Genomic DNA, 22,421 nt, shown 5'->3' with positions numbered 1-22,421 from the left:
ACCGCCGACCTTCTGATCGGCAAGTCCTAGGCTCTGTGGTTTAACCCACAGCGCCACCTGTGTCCCTTTTACCACGAAGCATACTGAAAATATTATCTGCTATCTGTTTTTCTGGGGTGGCTGTGAACATAACCTCTCTTCTGAATTATCGGCAAAGATTATTTTTGGTAAGGCTTTTAAGGATGGCATTTGCATCCAAACTGTGTGGGGATTGGGCTGGCTCTGGAAAACGTATGTTTAAGCAGAGAGCCCAGTCCCCATTTCGCCGCAGCACATGGGAGACCACTGACAACCTCTCGGCGTATGGCCAATGACTCCCCTCAAAACAACTCCTTTAACAGGGAACCCTGGGATCGCCGCTGCAGAGGGGGGAGTGGGTCACCACTTCACGCCCCCCCCCCATTTAGGGAAAATATACTAAAGGATTCCGCCCAAGGCCTGAAACCGCCAAAATTATGATGTGGCAAAACCTGCCAATGCAGGAAAATTGCTTCCCGGTCCTTCAACAGCAACCATCAATGACCGTAGCAGCGCCCGCATACCTGTAAAGAAGAGGTTAAGCTGCAAAAGGAAGGCATAAACTGAGGGAGGGCAGGGTGGGAGCAGCTCTGGAGCCGACTGAGGACTCTCAGGTAAGTTCCACCCTCTATTGTGTGTGCAGGGCGGTCCTAACCCTACCTGGGCAACTCCCCTGGCAACACCTCCCCAGCTGGGATTGGTTGACTGTCTGAGGTTAGGCGGGAACCTCCAGGTATTCTGCTTGGGGAGGCAAAGCCAATCTGACTTGCCGGAGATTGTGTAGGGCCAGCTGCATGTGACCACGCAAAAAGCACCCCCCCCCCATTTGAAGTGGGGAACGGTCATTAATAGAGAGACTGGACAATAATTGTACATTTTGGGCTTGCCTGACATGGGAATAATAATAGAATTAAGACTTTGACCATGAAATAGTCCAATAAGGGGCTAAGACAACGTCTTGGGAAAAGCTTTTTAAAATGTGGTTGGAAAACCCTCAGGCTGAATTGCTTCCCCAGATTCAAGATCAGGAGAATGGTATCTTTCGCTATGGATATTAGTAGCCTATTTAAACATTTTCTGTGTTGGTCCAGCATTCCTTCCTTCCTTTCTAAACAAACCACTTTGGAGCTAAGACAGATATGCCATAATTTCCCGAGAGCCTTTTAAATGTATTGTTTGAAGTTCTTTATATCAGTGCAACTACATATAAATTTGGGATCTCAAATAGGGAGATAATTTTCTGCTTTAACTTAGGTCACATAAATTGAATTAATACTTTGGTCCAAATTGCGAGAAACAATTTATTATGTGAAAGGCAGTCTGTTCACATAATAAGAAGCAAATAAGTTTGCAAGTTAAGGTTGGGCTTCCCTATTTTTTGCCATCTTAAAAAAATAATAACAATTAAAATGTTCCCCTCCCAGTCCATGTCTCTGTAAAGCCCTTTAGCCTGTCTGGGACAACTGAAACATTACCTAAGGGAAATAGTGGCCTAGACTGAATGAACAAAATGGTAAAAAAATAAGTAAAATCAGGACTGCCAGAGCTGGACTCAGCATACAGTAATCAAAAGGAGGGAGAATCAAGAGAAGTTATTCAGGCACAGAAGGAAGGCAAAAAAGAAATTGCGGGATTTAGGGTTGCCATATTTCAAAAACCAGGACACCCCGAAAGTTGTTTTTGGAAATTCCATCCGGACTTCAATTCTGCAAATGTCTGGCATCCCTAGCCTGGAATTGTGTGGTTAGGCACTGAAGGGGTGAAAAGGCCACTGAGGGAACAGGATGCTCTACAAAATGGGCCTTCTTAGGTCAATCTAGAATGGCATAATCATGTGAAAGTGCTACAGGGCACTCGTAAGGTAAAGGTAAAGGTACCCCTGCCCGTACGGGCCAGTCTTGCCAGACTCTAGGGTTGTGCGCTCATCTCACTCTATAGGCTGGGAGCCAGCGCTGTCCGCAGACACTTCCGGGTCACGTGGCCAGCGTGACAAAGCTGCATCTGGCAAGCCAGCGCAGCACACGGAACGCCGTTTACCTTCCTGCTGGTAAGCGGTCCCTATTTATCTACTTGCACCCGGGGGTGCTTTTGAACTGCTAGGTTGGCAGGCGCTGGGACCGAACGACGGGAGCGCACCCCGCCGCAGGGATTCGAACCGCCGACCATGCGATCGGCAAGTCCTAAGCGCTGAGGTTTTACCCACAGCGCCACCCGCGTCCCACTACAGGGCACTCGTACGACCATGTAAATTTCTTTATGTCACTGCTGTTTGCGTGGCGAGTTCCCGCCTCCCACCAGTAGGAATAATGACACGTGACACAATTATTTTAGGTTAATGGGCTAAAATTGGCCACAACTTTATTGGTTACAGGTAAAGAGCAGTATTGGCTTAGGCATTGGTCCTATCCGACTATCCGGCTTCAGCCTGTTTGCTTGAAGACCGGGAAGGGTTAACACCAGCAGGGGGAGCCCTGCTGATGCACATCAACTAGGGACTACCCCGGGGTCACCGCTCGGGGGCGCGCTTTAGGCCCTGACCTCCATAGGCTTTGGACGAGGCCACGCCCCCGGAATCCTTTACCGGACTACCCTTCAATATTTGGGGGAGGTGATGGCGCTCTTCCCCCCCAACATATCTACATAACAATACCCCTACCAATGCCTAACCGCCAAAACCAAAGAAGTTGTGACGATTTGCTATGAGGTAGGCGAAAAACCGGTGCCAATTTGCCAAGTGGAAAAAATCCCTACCAGGCCCCTTAGCGGCAACCAACTGAGGTCCATAGCAAGGTCAGAAGGGGAACCTTGAAGGGCGGGCAGGTGGGAAACCTAAGAAGCTGAGCGGCCAAAGAGGGAGATCCCAGGCCGCGCTTGCCTTAAATGAGGCAAGCCACACCCCCTGAGCCAGCCGATTGGCTGGCCAGGGGATGATGCGGCCCGAGGATTTCCCTGATTGCGCGGGGCTGGAAGCATGAAGCCCGCAGCACCACCACGTCCTCCCGAGGTCGGAAGTGAAGTGGCTTTAAGGCATAGAGGCAAGGCCAAAGAAATGGTTGCGCCACAAAACAGGTCAGCTCCAGAGGAGCAGCTGTAGAGAGAATTTGTTCTTCTTCTCTGTAAGAAAGTAAGATAATATTGATTTTTCCGGATTATTTCTGAGATCCATTGATGAGCTTCCCCACAGAATCCAGTCATTTTTTGTGCTAGGCTACAAAGTCTTCCGAGTTCATACATGTGGTCTGACCACAACAGGAACCTCATCTGTAATCCTAATGCATAGCTATTACTCTGATTTCTATTGTCAAGCGTAATCCCTTCCCAAAGGGCTTGGTAGCATTAATCATAATTCCCCTGTGGGCATTTGTCAAGTCTCCCGGTTCTTTTCCTTCTCTGAATCTTGCTTAACCATTGCCTTAAAATATCATGTTGTAATGAGTTCCACAGACTAATTACACTCTAGGTTCCTTTTGAGAACTCATTCTGTATTGAGGCGCCAGTGCCGAACACAGCTGTCGCTCTCTTCTGTGAATATCGTTTTGCACAATTAAGTAAGAAGGGTTCAATTTGAGAAATGGTTTAGAAAACAATCTCAGGAGAATCCTTAGAAACACATAGGATTGCTGACACTTTTCCTGAATCCTAACACGCAGAAATTAAGTAAAGTGAAGTTTTTTTCATCACTTTATCTCCACGATAGGAAAAACGTCCACTGCTAAATTTCTGTATAGAAGGCAACTGGAAGAGACAAATAGGTTCTTTTTGTAATCTGGGAATGAATGTTCCACCTACATCTTGTTACAACACGCCACAGCCTGTCATTTTCCTGCCCTATCATGCTGTAATGTCTGCATTTACTGCACCAGTGTCGACAGGGAAATCACTTCAAACTATTTCTGCATTTGTTGCTGCATCATGCATTATTTGATTCATTTAGGAGAGGATTTTTGGCTTTTTGAATATTATCACTCATGGACTGCTTAGAAATATCATGCAAATGCGTCAGTTATAATATAAATAAAATTCATCCCATTGGCTGATACTTCAGAAGATACGTAACCCACCCGGGCCACTAAACTGGACTACATATTGCATCTTACCTGCAGTTTTCTGTTTCGGAAGTTTTGTGGTTCTAGGCTTTTGTGGTCAATGCTGCCCATCAGCTGGTTACTATTCAGGATTACAGTGGTACCTTGGTTTGCATAGGTTTTGGATTACAAACATGTCAAACCCAGAAGTGCGTTTGCAACCTTATTTTCGATTAAAAGGACCCCTGACAGTTAAGTCCAGTCGTGAACGACTCTAGGGTTGCAGCACTCATCTCGCTTTACTGGCCGAGGGAGCCGGCGTACAGCTTCCGGGTCATGTGGCCAGCATGACTAAGCCTCTTCTGGCGAACCAGAGCAGTGCACAGAAACGCCGTTTTCCTTCCCGCCGGAGCGGTACCTATTTATCTACTTGCACTTTGACGTGCTTTTGAACTGCTTGGTTGGCAGGAGCTGGGGTAACTGTGCCCCTGAAGGACCAGGTGTGCAGCCTGGGAGTCATTTTGGACTCACAGCTGCCCATGGAGGCGCAGGTCAATTCTGTATCCAGGGCTGTCTACCAGCTCTACCTGGTACGCAGGCTGAGACCCTACCTGCCCGCAGACTGTCTCGCCAGAGTGGTGCATGCTCTAGTTATCTCCCGCTTGGACTACTGCAATGCGCTCTACGTGGGGCTACCTTTGAAGGTGACCCAGAAACTATAACTAATCCAGAATGCGGCAGCTAGACTGCTGACTGGGAGCGGCCGCCAAGACCACATAACACTGGTCTTGAAAGACCTACATTGGCTCCCAGTATGTTTCCGAGCACAATTCAAAGTGTTGCTGTTGACCTTTAAAGCCCTAAACGGCCTCGGCCCAGTATACCTGAAGGAGTGTCTCCACCCCCATCGTTCTGCCCGGACACTGAGGTCCAGCGCCGAGGGCCTTCTGGCGGTTCCCTCATTGTGAGGAAGCAAAGCTACAGGGAACCAGGCAGAGGGCCTTCTCGGTAGTGGCACCTGCCCTGTGGAACGCCCTCCCACCAGATGTCAAAGAGATAAACACCTACCTGACATTCAGAAGACATCTGAAGGCAGTCCTGTTCATGGAAGTTTTTAATGTGTGACATTTTAGTGTATTTTTTGTCTTTGTTGGAAGCCGCCCAGAGTGGCTAGGGAAACCCAGCCAGATGGGCGGGGTACAAATAATAAATTATTATTATATAACCTGTTTTGGTTTACAAACGGACCTCCGGAACGGATGATGGTTGTAAACCAAGGTACAGTGGTGCCTCGCAAGACGAAATTAATCCGTTCCGCGAGTGTCTTCGTCTAGCGGTTTTTTCGTCTTGCGAAGCAACCCTATTAGCGGCTTAGCGGATTAGCGCTATTAGCGGTTTAGCGGCTATTAAAGGCTTATCGGCTTAGCGGATTAGCTGCTAAAAGGCTATTAGCGGCTTAGGAAAAGGGGGGGGGAAGCGAAAAAAAATCTCAAGACTCGCAAGACATTTTCGTCTTGCGAAGCAAGCCCATAGGGAAATTCGTCCTGCGAAGCAACTCAAAAACGGAAAACCCTTTCGTCTAGCGGGTTTTCCGTCTTGCGAGGCATTCGTCTTGCGGGGCACCACTGTACCACTGTATTGTTGTTTACAAATGGAGAGGTGGGGTTCATGTTGTTGGAATAGTTGCCATGTTTTGATGCTTGATCCCTCAAATGCTTCTTCCCCATCATGTCCCTCCAGATCTGGCACCTCCCTGAACCGGTCTGGTCACCGCAGACAGAGATCTTGAGCTGCAGGCTGTCTTGTCTTGGATGAAGGGAGGAGCAAGACACAGAGTGATAACTCAGCATATTGGGTCACGTCCTTTGCATCAGATATCACCAGCAACCTGGAGATGATGTCAGGTCTAGAGGCAACTTCTTACTGAGGGCTTGTATGCTGAAGTGGTCAATGCGATCTGGTAGGTGGTTTTTACCCATGGTTTTTTTTATATTTTTATTTTTTTTACAAGCTGGAAAGTGTGCAGAGAAGGGCAACCAAGATGAACAAGGGTCTGGAAACTGAGACTTATGAGGAGCGCTTGAAGGATCTGGGTATGTTTAGCCCAGAAAAGAGGAAAATGAGAGGCGATATGATAGCCATCTTCAAATATCTTAAGGGCTGTCACATGGAGGAGGGACCATGCTTGTTTTCTCCTGCTCTGGAGGGTAGGACTCAAACCAATGGCTTCAAGTTGCAAGAAAGGAGATTCTGACTAAACATTCAGAAGAAACTTTCAGACGGTTAGAGCTGTTTGGCAGTGGAACAGACACCCACGAGAGGTGGTGAACACACTTTCCTTGGAAGTTTACAAGCAGAGGTGGGATGGCCATCTGCCATGGATGCTTTATCTGAGATTCTTGCCTTGCAGGGGGTTGAACTAGATGACCCTCTCGAGATCCCTTCATAGCTGTCAACTGTTCCCTATTTTTAAGGGAAATTCCCTTATTCCAAATAGGATTCCTCGCAAGAAAAGGGAAAAGTTGACAGCTATGGATCCCTTCCAACTCTAAGATGCTATGATTCTAAATGTGAAGTGGTTATATGGGGAAACTGGACCATGGGACCTGGAGTTTGCATAGCCCTTCTGGAACCGTACAGGTTCCCTTAGTTGGCAGAGTCCCACTGTATGAGTCCTCTGGGAGACAGCAAGGGGCCTTTTCTTCTAACAGTTGAGTACAAGAGGAGGAAGAAAGCAGCACCTACTAAAACCCTCTACAGTGGTACCTCAGGTTAAGAACTTAATTTGTTCCGGAGGTCCATTCTTAACCTGAAACTGTTCTTAACCTGAGGTACCACTATAGCTAATGGGGCTTCCCGCTGCTGCTGCACGATTTCTGTTCTCATCCTGAGGTAAAGTTCTTAACCCGAGGTACTACTTCCGGGTTAGTGGCGTCTGTAACCTGAAGTGTTTGTAACCTGAAGCGTTTGTAACCCGAGGTACCACTGTATTCCACACCACTGACAGGAGAACAAGAGCCCTGCTATTCTCCTTCATATTTTGCAACTCTGCCAAGTTAGACAATGTCCTGTGGTCATATCATAGCTGGGCATCAATTGATTACATTCGGAGGAGATCTATCACAGGCTATGGCATTGACTTCTGCCACCAGCAACAAATAACTGAATGGGGTTTGTGACTGGAGGAAAGAGCAATAAGTTGGGGGTGGGTGGGATGGAACTGCAAATTACTGACATAAATTCCACTTGCATAACATGTGGTTGTATTTTGAGTCTCGCGATTGCTGGTCTTCCTTGTCAGAATATCTCCTTCTTTTCCTAAAACTCCGTGTTTTTAGAAATGGGGGCACAAATGTTCTCATGGGCAAATGTGAAATGTTGCTAAGAATAGACAGAGGCCGCCACTAAGTTCTCCTTTGAAACAAGTAGATGCTGTTGCGCAGCTCCCATTCATCTCAAAGGAGCTGACTCAGGACAACTTCCCAGTGGATTACCACCAGTTAAAGTTGAACGGCAGAGGCAGTACAACTGCCTTACTTATTCAGACTAAAGGTCAATCTAGTCCATTATTCTGTCACCAATAATAGGCAGACAGATGCAGCTAATAATATGCCGGGTCACGAAGCTGATGGCCTTTCTCTGTTGGCTTGTGCTCAACAATTGTTGCCATTTTCTGCACCCCTTCATTTGCCATGCTTTCACACTGTTGTTGTTGTTTTTTTTGACCTACTCATCAGGCCACCATAAAACAAACAAACCTTCAACAGACAAAGGGAACTACATATTTGTATCAGGTTAATGAAAGTGTGTGTGTGTGTGTGTGTGTGTGTGTGTGTGTGTGTGTTGTGTGTGAGAGACAGACAGTGAGTGAGTGAGAGTGAATGAAACTTTATTTGCATCAGCCATAGCAACAAGTATGTGTGGTGTGTGTGTGTGTGTGTGTGTGTGTGTGTGTGTGTATGAATGAATGAATGAAACTTTATTTGCATCACCATCGGCCATAGCAACAAGTATGTGTGATGTGTGTGTTTTGAGATTGTATGCAAACCTAAACTGAATTTCCTAAAAGCATATACTTAAAATTCTGAATCTCCCTAGCAAGTCACAGCATTATCCCTTAATTATATCATCGAGGTTGATGTTCCTGCAGATAGAACATGTGCCATCCAATCTTTGCAGTGAACATATATATATCTTGTCAGCGCAGCAGGTAGATTACAGTCTTGTGGACTTTCCTGCGTTGCATTACTATCCCAAGTAATGTTGCTCAGCATATAATTGTTGTTGTTGTTTAGTCGTTTAGTCGTGTCCGAATCTTTGTGACCCCATGGACCAGAGCACGCCAGGCACTCCTGTCTTTCACTGCCTCCCGCAGTTTGATCAAACTCATGTTGGTAGCTTGGGGAAAACACTGTCCAACCATCTCGTCCTCTGTTGTCCCCTTCTCCTTGTGCCCTCCATCTTTCCCAACATCAGGGTCTTTTCCAGGGAGTCTTGTCTTCTCATGAGGTGGCCAAAGTATTGCAGCCTCATCTTCAGGATCTGTCTTTCCAGTGAGCACTCAGGGCTGATTTCCTTCAGAATGGAGAGGTTTGATCTTCTTGCAGTCCATGGGACTCTCAAGAGTCTCCTCCAGCACCATAATTCAAAAGCATCAATTCTTCGGCGATCAGCCTTCTTTATGGTCCAGCTCTCACTTCCATACATCACATAATACAAAGGGCAATATACAATAGCGTGTGCAAGATCTTCAACCTGTTTTTAAATCACAAGGGGAGCTATGCTCAGAATGTGGCTCATGACTTTGCAAAAGAGAGGCTTAGTGGGTTAGGAACAGTTTATTGATGATACCACTGGGTATTTTGATTGTTCCTGTGGACAGCAGATCATTGGAGAGCAAAAATGGAGGAGAATAACTGAATCAGCTGGAATTCAAAGCGCAATTCATTGTCAAGGCAACGTGTCTGGGAGATAAAACGTGACTGTAGAGAAGAACAGTCATATTTGAGAAGTGGCATATTTGAGAAATGACTATTCCATAGTCCTTAGCCAATAATGGCTGATAGAAAAATTATGGAGATAGTGTTTTAGTGAAATAATATCTGAAATGCTGGCATGAGTTGTGATAGTTTTGTTTTCAGTCTGTCCCCATCTTGTCTCCCAAACCCCCACCTTCCTTGTACCCATTTCTCAATCCTAGAAATGGCATTACTGGTTGCAGCTCCTGGTGGCACCATGGCGTTCAGGAATATGCGATGATGGCAGGATGACATTATGGGCTGTGACATTACACAGATGTAACAGTTATCATGCCTTGTGGTGTGCGTTCCCATGCAACTATAATAAATTAAAGAGGAACTGGTGCTAATTTGCGGCATTTTTATGCTGCAGATGTTGAGCACCGGTCCTTGACAATAACATTCCAGTCTGCTAGGTGCCACCCTTAAAAAAAACCCTCTCAGATCTACCCTGAAAGCAAATCTCAAGTTTTTGAATTTGCGTAGCAAATTGAATTGTTTACTTGGAAAAACACGTCATATCTCTAAAGACCTCTGGCTCCAACACTTGATGGAAAATAAAAAGAGATGAGTTCATTTACCATTTTGGCCCACGCTAATCCGGGGAAACAACTCTGTCAATTTAAACTGTTTCGGCATAATGAGGAATTTGCATCACAAATTCACGAGTTGCCCATTACAAAGTCATGACTAATTTATAAGCAGCAAAATGCTTGGTGAATTCGAATGCAAAGTTCAAAGTTGCGAAAATAACACGATTCTCTGTTCTGTTCTTCCTTGTTCACAAAATAGCAAGTTAGTTTCTTTCAGTTCAGCTGGACAGCATGTAGGCCCCCTTGTGCTTTGTCACAACCTGGGTGTGATGTGGGGTTTTCGTTGTTGTCATCACTGAACCCAGTAAATTGTGAGAGAATGTGGGCAAGCCCATAACAGGGATTTGCTTGAAATTACTCAACACAAATACTGTAGCTAGTGTCTCCAGGTAGCTTTGTAATTTGAAGAAAACATTGGATGAATCAAAGTGGGAAGTTCTCTGCTCTCAATAAAGTTCCATCAAAACCAGGAACCGAAGACCTTCTGTTTCATGGGTAGTGTTATGTACTAACCTTGGATCCCAGAACAATAGGCAAGTAGGATCCTAGAAGGCAACAACTGATTGGCTTGCAGGAGAAGGCCAATCAGGCTCCAGGAAGAACTTAATCAGCCCATTAGGCTGGTAGGATCGTAGAATGCAACAACTGGTGGGCCTGCAGGAAAAGACCAATCAGGCTCCAGGAGGGAAGCAGAATCAGCCAATCAGACGGGACTCATTGTGTAAATAATGTATATAAAAGCCTGAGGTCTGGGGGCAATTCAATCACTGTTTTACAAGCTGCGATAAAAAGCAAGAAATCACTACAGGACTCCAAGTATATTTCAGGTAGGCAAACTAAGGCCCGGGGGCCATATCCGGCCCAATTGCCTTCTCATTCTGGTCCACAGAAAGTCCAGGAATCAGCGTGTTTTTACATGAGTAGAATGTGTGCTTTTATTTAAAATGCATGTCTGGGTTATTTGTGGGGCATAGGAATTTGTTCACCCCCCCCCCCGCAAAAAAAATATATAGTCCGGTCCCCCACAAGGTCTGAGGGATAGTGGAAGGGCCCCCTGCTGAAAAAGTTTGCTGACCCCTGTTCTATTTCAAGCCCAAAGTGTTATACTCTCTTGCAACATCTGGCGCATCAGCAATTGCTTGGGTTCATCACTGCCTTGCTTGGGTTCTCTTCTGCCCATCTAGTATTAGTAGGGCAGCTAAAAATTAGGCAATGCATTACAAAGAGGAGGTGAAAAGAGGACATGGATTTGCATTAATTGTATATGTGCTAATTAAATTAGATGTAAATTAAAACAACAACACTTAGTCATTTAAATAGAAGTAAAAGGCATCCCATAATAGTGGAGAAGACTGTGACCAGATGACCTGCTTTGTTTGTTGTCCAGGTGCCAACTCATGATGCACAATTTCAAGGCCCCTTCTGCTCTCCCGTCTTCAAGCTCTTTATCTTTAAACCAGACTTAGACTGGAAAGTGCTTCAAACAGAAGACTACTTCACGTAGAGAACTGTCCCCTGATAGCCCTTCAAGAGTAGAAGGTAAAGTAGTATGTCCATAGCCCTAGTTTTACTCAATTTTCTGGTTGATGCCTGCATTCTGCACCAAGAGCCATTTCCAATCACTTTTCTTAGACACTCCCACTCTCAAGGTACATTATAGTCATCCAATCTGGGTGTTGCTACAGTATGGATGATCGTGGCCAAACTAGGACATCAGCTGAACTGCACACCACACCAGTAGAAATATCCCCCAGAGTCATCTGAAAACCATTTGGATCCATCAGTCTAAGGGTTGACTACTGAAATTGGTCCCTTATCCCCTGCAGAATTTTGAGGATGCTATGAGGCTACACATCACCAAATGATGATCTGCCCATGCCAATGAAACATACCTATGTTCCTGAGTCAAAATCTCAGATCCCCTCCCTCCTGTCCAGTAAGGTAAAGGGACCCCTGACTATTAGGTCCAGTTGTGACCGGCTCTGGGGTTGCGGTGCTCATCTCGCTTTATTGGCCGAGGGAGCCGGCGTACAGCTTCCGGGTCATGTGGCCAGCATAACTAAGCCGCTTCTGGCGAACCAGAGCAGCGCACGGAAACGCTGTTTACCTTCCTGCTGAAGCAGTACCTATTTATCTACTTGCACATTGATGTGCTTTCAAATTGGTAGGTTGGCAGGAGCAGGGACCGAGCAACAGGAGCTCTCCCCGTCACGGGGAATCGAACCGCCAACCTTCTGATCGGCCAGTCCTAGGCTCTGTGGTTTAACCCACAGCACCACCCGCGTCCCATCTCCTGTCCAGTGCAAAGCACCAAATCAAGGATGTGACCTGCCAAATGTGTAAGATCAGATGATCTAATCTGAGACAGACCCATGGTTGCAATGGAGGCCATGAAATACTGACAGAGGGAGCCTTGTCATAAATGTTGAAGTTTCCTCAAATCAACCAGTTCCTCCAACAGCACCCTCAAACCATCTCCATCAGCTCAGACACAGAAACTGTTCGCAGTGGAACAGATGGCATCCTAAGAGAATGTCTATCCTGTCTCAAGAGCTCAGCACCGGCTACAGAGAGGTTTCTGGGCAGAAATCTGGCGAAGGAGATGGGATTGCGGTAGACTGTGACAACTCTTCTCTCAGCCCTTAGAGCCTTGGCTAACACTGTACCACAATACTTGTTGGGAACAACTGAGCGAGACAGACCTCTCACTCATGCCAGGTCACTACGTTCATCCAGAATTCTTGGCGTCACATGGTTTACCAGCATTGACTGATCTGATGTTAATTCACTATTACTACTAAGATGGATCAGGGAGCCCCAAGCTCAGAGAAGGACCAGAGGGGTTCACAGCCTACAGCTGCCTGATCTCCTTTCTCCTTCGTTGGTCCATTCACGAATAATCTCCAACCACCAACACACTACCAAGCACAGGACTAACCTTCCCACTCACTTGAATTCCAAGACAACCCCACCCCACATACCGTATTTTTCACTCTATAAGATGAACCTGACCATAAGACCATAGTTTTAGAGGAGGAGAACAAGAAAAAAAATATTCTCTCCCCCTCTGCGCAGCGCTTCTCCAGCGAAGCGAAGTCAGAACAGCAAGAGGGATCGCTGCACAGTGAAAGCAGCGATCCCTCTTGCTGTTCTGGCTTCTGGGATAGCCGCGCCAAGTCTCTTCAGGGCAGGGGGAGCGTTCCTCCCATTGCCCTGAAGAGGCTTCGCGCGGCTATCCCTGAAGCCAGGAGAGCGAGAGGGATCGCTATGCACCAATCCCTCTCGCTTTCCTGGCTTCAGCGATAGCTTTGCAGCCTGCATTCGCTCCATAAGACGCACACACATTTCCCCTTACTTTTTAGGAGGGGAGAAGTGCGTCTTATAGAGCGAAAAATATGGTAATTTGCATTTGCATTGCATTTCCTAGTAGAGATTTGAATCTTTTTCTTTTAATGTAAGAATGCTTAACAATTGAACTCACAGTAGACGTCGTACTAATTATACTATCTGGTGGGGGAGATATGATGGAGGGGGTGGAATACATGGAAGTAACCTCTCAGAATGGGTGCATGTTACATATTTTTTTTTTTAAGGCCCCCCCAAAAAATTCACACAAAGGCAAAAGAGCGAGAAAAAAACTGGGGCATTCCTGGTAACTAGAGACAGCTGAGTCCTGTTTGCTCAGACAATTCACAGTCACATATGGGAGAGAGAAGGGCTGCCTCTGCTGGTCCTATACCACGGCTTAGCTGCTGGCCTTTCACATCCTGACAGCTGGGGGAGGACATGTCTATAGAGGGGAGCCTACTCTGCAGACATAAGGATCCTACCCTGAACACAGAGGTTCTGAATAGGAAATACAGAGCAACCCCCCTTTCATGTACATGCTCACATCCCACAATCCATGGACAGCAAGGGGACGAGTTGTATATCTGGGACCAGCAACGTGTGGTGAGATCCTGCTCTCCCCCTCATGCGATCATGACTTGCATAAGGGATAATGCCCAAAAAGGCTTTGAAGCACATAGGATCCAAGTGAAAGTGATAGCCATTTCACTTAAGTTTTCATGGACAGATAATTCATTGCATTTTTAATGTACTTACTGAATTCTAAGATAATGGTTTGCAAGAAAACAGAGCACACTTTCATAGTGGACATTTAAAATGTGATTGAAAACTCATGCTATTAATCTCTGGTTATTTCCTCATGGGGGGTGCCAATCTCCCCACTCTGTGTTTTCACCTATAATTCTTTCATTTTTGCCCACTTCTCTCAGAATGGCTAGGACGGAAACAAGAACGAGATACCTGGAGCCTTGGATGATTGCGCTGATTGTGCTAGCAGCATTTGCAGTCGTAGCCCTTGTTGTCGGCCTGCTGGTTTATTTTTTGGTGTACGGTGAGTGCATCAGCTGTTACCAATCCATCTGGCCTGAACTGCTCTCTGTTTTCAAGCTTTTCAAATGTTAAAAGAGTCTCAACCAGGCTTTGTGATCAAGACGACCTCTAGCCCAGGGCATGGACCCTGGAACATGTGCTTTGAGGTTTTGCAGGGTACCGTTGTAAAACAGCACTGGGGAGACATCTATATGAAGCCATTGGGAGTGGACATGAGGAGTTTTGGAGCACAGTGTCTCCATGTGCCAGTGGTGGCAAACCTTTTAGAGACCTAGTGCCCAAACTGCAAACCAAAACCCACTTATTTATCGCAAAGTGCCCAGAGTTGTTGTTGAGATTTTTGTTAAGGTTATTTTGGGGGGAGGGGCTCTCCAAAGTTGTTGAGCTTTTCAGGAGGAGCGGCTGACCAAAATTTTGGAGCTTTGGGGGGGGGGGGTTGCAAAAGTTGTTTTGCTTTTGGGGGGACGACGCTCCAAAGCTGAGCTTTTTTTGGGGGGGAGAGAACAATGACAAATAATACCTAACTAACGTGCAGCTGGAACTAATGCCCCACAAATAACCCAGAGGTGCATTTTAAATAAAAGCACACATTCTACTCATGTAAAAACATGCTGATTCCTGGACTGTCCACGGGCCGGATTTAGAAGGCGATTGGGCCAGATCCAGCCCCCGGGCTTTAGTTTGCCTACCCATGCTTTAGTGTCATCAGCTCAGTATTATGAAATATTCTGCCAGTGGAGATTCAAGTAGGTGCCTTCTGTGCCAGCTTTAAATGCCTGATGAAAACTTTTTTATTCCACCAGGTCTATGTAGGCAATGAACTTCCCACAACAGTTAGCTGATTTCTGATTTTAACTTTTTGTCTATGTTTTTACTGTGTGGTTGTATGGGTTATTACTGTAAACGGCTGTGATACGTTTTATGAATAGCAGTAAACAAATATTTCTATGGACAAATAAATATGCTTTAAATTTCTGGTGTATGGATGCAGCCTGGGGCACCATACATATTCCTGAAAGGCAGGGAGCAGCCTGCTACTCTCCCTTCTCTGCAGAGAGAGATATGAAAGCGCTCTGTTTCAGAGTTAAAAACACAGAGCGCCTCTGTCAGGGACTGCTCACCTCTGCTCCACGATCTTGTAGATAGCATGAGCCACATTGGGGCGAAGTAAAGAGAAGATGAACATTGTTTAACGTCTTCCTTTCCTCCTCTTCCTTTGTTGCAGATCAGAAGTTGTTCTTTTACAATGCTTCCTTTAGAATCACTAATCAGCCATACCAACCAAGTTTGGAAAAACAGACCTCAAAAGAATTTAGAGACCTGAGCTCTACCATTGAGACTATTGTAAGTGAAAATGGCTTTCTTTCTTTCTCCCTCCCTCATTCTAAACACCACTTTTTGTGCAAAAAGAAAAATAACTGACGAAAGCTGGGGTGACATGAGGAATAAACCAGATTGCCTGTGCTGATCGCTGAAGAATTGATGCTTTTGAACTATGGTGCTGGAGGAGACTCTTGAGATTCCCATGGACTGCAAGAAGATCAAACCTATCCATTCTGAAGGAAATCAGCCCTGAGTGCTCACTGGAAGGACTGATCCAGAAGCTGAGGCTCCAAGACTTTGGCCACCTCATGAGAAGAGAAGACTCCCTGGAAAAGACCCTGATGTTGGGAAAGATGGAGGGCACAAGAAGAAGGGGACGACAGAGGACGAGATGGTGGGACAGTGTTCTCGAAGCTACCAGAATGAGTTTGACCAAACTGCGGGAGGCAGTGGGAGACAGGAGTGCCTGGCATGCTCTGATCCATGGGGTCATGAAGAGTTGGACACAACTAAACGAATAAACAACAACAACAAAGCCTGGGCACAGCAATCTAGAATCTGATGCAAAGTTATCAAGGGCTATTCTTGTAAGACTGGCCATAATTTTAGCGGGATCGTGAAGTATTCTTTTTCTCTCAGCTGTTTTATTTACCAGCCATGTGTTTACTATCCTTAAAAACCCCCGCAAACCCTAAACCTTCTTCATAAATTGCGAAGTACAGAATGACAAACACCACATGATGATGATAAAAAACAATAGCTAAGTTTACAGAGATCGCAAGTTATTTCGATTAATTCTGTGGCGCAGAGATTTTCAAATGCGTGTGAAATTTTTCTGAGGCATTCTGGTATGTGCTTGCCTAACAACCTTTTCCTTCCTTTCTTCCTTTCAACAGATTAATGAGGCATTTGAAGGTACTCCATTGAAGAAAAGGAAGATCAAATCGCAAGTCGTAAATCTACGGTATGTAAAGCAAATGTTTTATGGCCAAAAGTGAAGTTTGGAATACAGTGGTACCTCGGGTTACATACGCTTCAGGTTACAGACTCCACTAACCCAGAAATAGTACCTCGGGTTAAGAACTTTGCTTCAGGATGAGAACAGAAATTGTGCTCCAGCAGCGCAGCGGCAGCAGGAGGCTCCATTAGCTAAAGTGGTGCTTCAGGTTAAGAACAGTTTCAGGTTAAGAACGGACCTCCGGAACTAACTAGGTACTTAACCCGAGGTACCATTGTAAATTTAACTGTAAATCAGCTTGCCCAAGATGTCTTTAGACACTGAATTGGCCTTAACTTCTAGTTGCAATGGGGAACCTTTTTCCTTTTGGCCCAAGGTCTGAATTTACTCTTGGGGGCTGCACTTGAACGCCAGGAGTGGATATGGCCATTCCAATCCCTGCTCAGATTGATCTGATGACCAGGGGGGTGGCATGGCAAGCTGCCCACGAAGTCTGCCTGGCCATTTCGGGCAGCACGGGGCCCCGACCCACTGAGTCCCAGAGGAGACACGTGGCTCGGGCGCGCTGCAGGCCAGGCCCTGTGGTAAGTGCCACCCCCTGCGGTGTGTCATTTTGTCACCCCCTCAGGGATGACACCTGGGGTGGACCGCACCCCTCCCTTCCTATGTGTCACAGTCCGGTTCATGGCCGGTTGAAGTCCCAGCTAGGGACATCGGGACCAGGGGCAAGATGGCAGGGTGGGAGCAGGAACCGGAGTCCGGAAGCCAGGAGTCAGGAAGCCAAGAGTCCAAGGGTCAGAGAGCCGGGAGTCAAGAAGCCAAGGGTCCGAGGGTTAGGAAGCAAGGAGTCACGAAGTCAAAGGTCTGAGGATCAAGAAGCGAGGAGTCACGAAGTCAAGGGTCCGAGGAGCAAGGAGTCAAACACAGCAAGGCAGGGGAACGTGTTGCTGTGGCAAAGAACTAAAGGGAAATGCTGACCTTATATCCCTTCCCAGCTCTTGCCAGCAGGCGCTGTGAGTTACCAATCGGCCTCACCTGTGCGGCCGCGCCTTGCCTCTGCAGAACAAACTTAGAAAGGCCCCAGTCCTGCAAAGTCCTACTGGTCACAGGGCCTGGCTCCTGCACGCACTCCTGACACTACGCCCCTGGGGAGGAGGCCATTTCCACTTCCATCAGGGAACTGTGTATAGGTTCTCCTCAGCATATTGACGCATCCCTTTTGTTTATTACTCATTCCATTTTAATTATGTACACATCATGACTCAGTTTCTGAGTCTGCTGATCAAATGATGCTGAGATATGATACTGCGTTCCACTTTTACGCTGTTATTTACCCAAAAAATCAGAGAAGCTTACAGGTAGTTCCTACGCAGTACCCCATGGTAGCAACTTACAGGGCCAGACCTGCTTACTTTCGCCAGCATTAATTTTATTCCTTTCATCCCACACTTCTTCCAAAGAGTTCATTATGGTCTGTGCAGTGGGGCAAATGGGTCTTGTGCTTTTCTCTCACACACCTCGGACTGGTTATTGGTTATGGGCTCATTAACTTGATTGCTCTCCAGTGAAATTGGATGCCTGATTTTTTTTTTAATGGCTTTGCCTTGGGCTTTGCCAACAGCGTATTTAAATACAAATACCACCCTCTTCTCAGTTATAAATCCAGCTGCCGGATTTTAAAAGTAGGTGGGATGATTTAAAAACCATTAATCATTCCGTAGCTCTATAACTTTTTAGATGTTTATAAAGATAACCGTGCCTGACTCGCTGTGCTGGGAACAGATGACTTGCAAGAAATGGGAATAAATTTCCATCTTCTTGCTTGCGTGTGTGTACAGTGCACCTGAGGGAATGAAAATGACAATATCCAAGGTGAGAAATGGTGGAGTCTAGAGGCAGACGCCACAAACAGTTCCACCAGGGCTCCACAGAGCCAGGCTTTTACATCTGCATCATGTAATCTATGACTAATAGGATGGATGAGGTGGCTGTCTCTCAGGTTCAAGGTGTCACTAAGGACAGCAAGTGGGAGAGAGACAGATATGATCTGAGGAATACATCATGCACAAGTCCTGTTAAAATGAATGGAAGCTTGCAAGGACACAGTTTTGGGGTGGTAGACTGATTGAAAATCCCACCCCCTCAGAACAGGTTGCTGTCCTAGTCACAAGGGAGGTCCATTCTAGTCCTTTTTCGGGGAGCTAAAATTGTTTGGTGGGGCTTACACCCAGTGGTTGAATTGCCCTTCTCTCTCCCCAACTCTTTTTAACTTTTTCAAAGCTCCTCTCAGAAAGCAGCTCATTTTGGCAACCAGGGAAAGAGGCTTTGCTCCCAGAGGAGCTAAAAACAGGTGCTGCACCTTCCAAAAGTAAGACCCCAGGAACTTTTCAGAGAGTCTCACCCTCAAGTTTTGGAGGGCACCCCAAAACGTCTTGTTTGAGCAGTGGTGTAGTGGCAGGGGGCATGGGGTGGTTGCCCTGGGCACAAAATTGTTAAAGGTAAAGGTAAAGCGACCCCTGACCATTAGGTCCAGTTGTGGCTGACTCTGGGGTTGCGGCGCTCATCTCACTTTACTGGCTGAGGGAGCCAGCGTACAGCTTCCGGGTCATGTGGCCAGCATGACTAAGCCACTTCTGGCGAACCAGAGCAGTGCATGGAAACACCGTTTACCTTCCCACTCTAGCAATACCTATTTATCTACTTGCACTTTGACGTGCTTTCGAACTGCTAGGTTGGCAGGAGCCGGGACCGAGCAATGGGAGCTCACCCCGTTGCGGGGATTCGAACCGCCGACCTTCTGATCGGCAAGTCCTTGGCTCTGTGGTTTAACCAACAGCAGGGGGTGCAAAATTTCAAAACCCAGTTGTCCCTGCATGCTTCCGTTGCTGGTCTCCGTTGAAAACGGCTTCTCCATGCGAACCAGGAAGTGGCCTCTCCAGATACTGGAACTCTTCCTTTCTTATCTCTGTGGCTGTGATCTGCTGGGTGACATGGATGCTGTTAGGCAGTTGAATCCGTTTCTCTCCCACTACCCTCTACACAGCCCCGGACTCTGGCAACCCATGCTACACCACTGTGCTTGAGAGCTATTGCTCAGCAATATTTCTTACACAGCCCCCGTTCATTCTTGAGTTATGCAAGAGTGGAGAACATCTGGGCAGTGGAGGCTAGTCCTTTAGGGCCAAGTGGGCACTCCCCCAGCCAGCTTAGCTTGCCCTCAGCAAGCCTATACCTCCTTACTTACAACCAGGCTGATGGAGGTAGTAAGCACTGCCGATACAGCCTCCTCCTCCTCATTCCCTACATGTTGCCTTTGTGGAACCCAGGAAGGAGAAGGACGAGACCAAAACTCGAATTACTGGCTCTGGGCTCCACCTTCCTTCTGCCTTATCAGTCCAAATGGGTGACAGCCTCCATTGCATCCCAGCGAACTGTGTACCATATCAGTTAGTAGGAGGTGGAGATGCTCTTTCATTTTCTTCCACCTCAGTTGCCCAGATGTCCTGGGCCAGCCTCGCCTATGCAGAAAGTTCTAGTAGACGATACCCCGGCTTGTGGGATCAGCTGTCTGAGGCTTTGTTTTTCTTTGCAGTGAAGACAACAATGGCGTGCTTGCAGACGTGGTGCTGGTGTTTAGGTTCATTGCCTCGGATAGGAAAGAGGCCCTCTGGATGAGTGTGAACGATCTTTTGCTGAGGAGGCTGAGGTTGCCAACATGGCCCTTGAGAATTGACCTTTCATCTTACAAGCTCAGAGGCAAGTGTCAGACATTATTACCTTTTAAAATCTTGACTGGATTCCTCCCACCACATTTTCCTTTCTCTGCTTTGTGCCCTGAAGCATATGGTGTTGCCTCATAAATTTATTACCTGCTCCCCTTCCTTGCTTCTCGTGGACAAACTGCCCCCATTGATTTTGCTATGGAGCCATCTGCTAAGCTCTGCCCCGGCCACAATTTCCAGCCTGCCAAGTTTACCCTTGTCTTCCAGCTCATGCCTTGCATTTCATCAGCTGCCCCAGCTGGCTGTGCTCAGGAATTACGCAATCATACAGGATGAGGGGGACACGTGTGGCGCTGTGGGTTAAACCACAGAACCTAGGACTTGCTGATCGGTTGGCAGTTAGAATCCCCGCGACGGGGTGAGCTCCCATTGCTTGGTCCCTGCTCCTGCCAACCTAGCAGTTCAAAAGCACGTCAAAGTGCAAGTAGATAAATAGGTACCACTCCAGTGGGAAGGTAAACAGCGTTTCCGTGTGCTGCTCCGGTTCGCCAGAAGCAGCTTAGTCATTCTGGCCACATGACCCGGAAGCTGTACACCGGCTCCCTCAGCCAATAAAGCGAGATGAGCGCTGCAATCCCAGAGTCGGTCACGACTGGACCTAATGGTCAGGGGTCCCTTTACCTTTACCTTACAGGATGAGGGGTTTACATACCGGGGCATTTTGGTCATATTATATCTATTTTTGACTGAGAGACAGAGCTGATAGATTAGATTAAAGGTAAAAGTAAAGGGACCCCTGACCATTAGGTCCAGTTGTGGCCGACTCTAGGGTTGCGGTGCTCATCTTGCTTTATTGGCCGAGGGAGCCGGCGTACAGCTTCCAGGTCATGTGGCCAGCATGACTAAGCCGCTTCTGGCGAACCAGAGCAGCGCATGGAAACGCCATTTACCTTCCCGCCACAGCAGTACCTATTTATCTACTTGCACTTTGATGTGCTTTCGAACTGCTAGGTTGGCAGGAGATGGGACCCAGCAACGGGAGCTCACCCCGTCACGGGGATTTGAACCGCCGACCTTCTGATCGGCAAGTCCTAGGCTCTGTGGTTTAACCCAAAGTGCCACCCACGTCCCTATAGATTAGATTATGTAGGTACTTTATAGGACCTCTGTGATCCTTGCATAATGCCGCCAATCAAAAAGTGGGTTGTCCGGCTAACTCATGCCCCAAATGAGTAATATGGAGCTGAAAAGGTGCTTCTGGCACAACCTCATCAGGTCCGTAATAGAGGGCAACACCATTATTGACGTTGAGATGGTCTCAGAGCCAGCTCTAGTGACAGAAGTACGGACGAGGTTGCACTATGCCTTCAAGGACCTGCTTAGAAAAGCAATCCTGGAGAAACGCAAGCAGCAGTTAATACTTCTAACCAAATGAGCTTATGGACCTTCTAGGCATTTTGGCAATAAAGTTTAATGGGACGTATAATCATCTGTTTCTTCCTGACACAGTGTGGGAGACAGATAGATCTAACCAACAGGGCATGTGGTTCCACCACAAAATTCTCTGCAGCTGTTCAAGAATATGGCCATGCTCTTCCACAGTAGTAATAGTAGTAACAACAACAACAACAACAACATATTATTTATTTGCCACCCATCTGATTGGGTTGCCCCAGCCACTCTGGGTGGCTTCCAACAAATAAAAATGCATTACACACAGTGAAACATCAAATATTAAAAACTCCCCTGTACAGGGCTACCTTCAGATGTCTTCTAAAAGTCAGATAGTTGTTTATTTCCTTGACATCTGATAGGAGGGTGTTCCACAGGGCGGGTGCGGCTACCAAGAAGGCCCTCTGCTTCCACCCATTTCCATGGGGCTTCTGCAGGAGGGTCAGATCTGCCTGTCTTTCAAATAGTCCAACAGGGCTCAACACTTATGTAATTCCTCCCAACTATGGAAAAGCAGTGGTGTGGTGATTAGTGAGGTGGTCCTCATGTGTGTGCTTATTGGGCTACATCTTAATCATATTTTGAAAGGAAGACTCAGGGTTTATCCACACGTAACTTTTGCCCCACGCTTATGAGGCACAGGCCCACCTGTCTGAGTACGCTTTTTCCTGCCCCAGAGCTTTCCCCACACAAAAACTGCTCTTTAAAGCTGTAGCACAGCAAATGGCAGTTCGGGTTTTTGCGGGGAAAGCTCTGGAGCAAAAAAAATAAAAAGACTGTGCCTGGGAAGAGCAGAGGAAAGGTAAGAGTTGCACGGCAACCAGTCATCCTGTAACAAATAATTAGCTAATTCATTTGGTAATTAACTCTGGTTGACTTATTAATATCCATAACATAGTCTTTTCATAAGAGTC

The 22,421-nt window shown here is 46.8% G+C and overlaps 1 protein-coding gene and 1 long non-coding RNA gene across 4 annotated transcripts in view; one reads left to right on the top strand and one right to left on the bottom strand.

Annotated features, from left to right (window-relative positions):
- The window catches only part of LOC308460687, a 197,869-nt gene that overhangs the window by 91,340 nt on the left and 84,108 nt on the right, over positions 1-22,421 (bottom strand). The window lies entirely within an intron of this gene.
- Positions 1-22,421, top strand: part of LOC308460467 (transmembrane protease serine 11A-like) — a 66,176-nt gene that overhangs the window by 19,304 nt on the left and 24,451 nt on the right. Inside the window, exons 2-7 of one of the 3 annotated variants that reach the window (XM_080976912.1) lie at positions 5,784-6,003; positions 11,042-11,193; positions 13,932-14,053; positions 15,278-15,396; positions 16,272-16,339; positions 19,926-20,089. In XM_080976912.1, the coding sequence (XP_080833038.1) occupies positions 13,933-14,053; positions 15,278-15,396; positions 16,272-16,339; positions 19,926-20,089 (472 nt within the window). In that variant the 5' untranslated portion in view covers positions 5,784-6,003; positions 11,042-11,193; position 13,932. The remainder of the gene's footprint in view (positions 1-5,783; positions 6,004-11,041; positions 11,194-13,931; positions 14,054-15,277; positions 15,397-16,271; positions 16,340-19,925; positions 20,090-22,421) is intronic. The other 2 variants (XM_080976914.1, XM_080976913.1) reach the window with 2 other exon arrangements.

This window comes from Podarcis pityusensis, assembly GCF_964106645.2.
Source record: "Podarcis pityusensis genome assembly, chromosome: 13".
Lineage (NCBI taxonomy): Eukaryota > Metazoa > Chordata > Lepidosauria > Squamata > Lacertidae > Podarcis > Podarcis pityusensis.
This window is presented reverse-complemented; position numbering and strand designations above follow the sequence as displayed.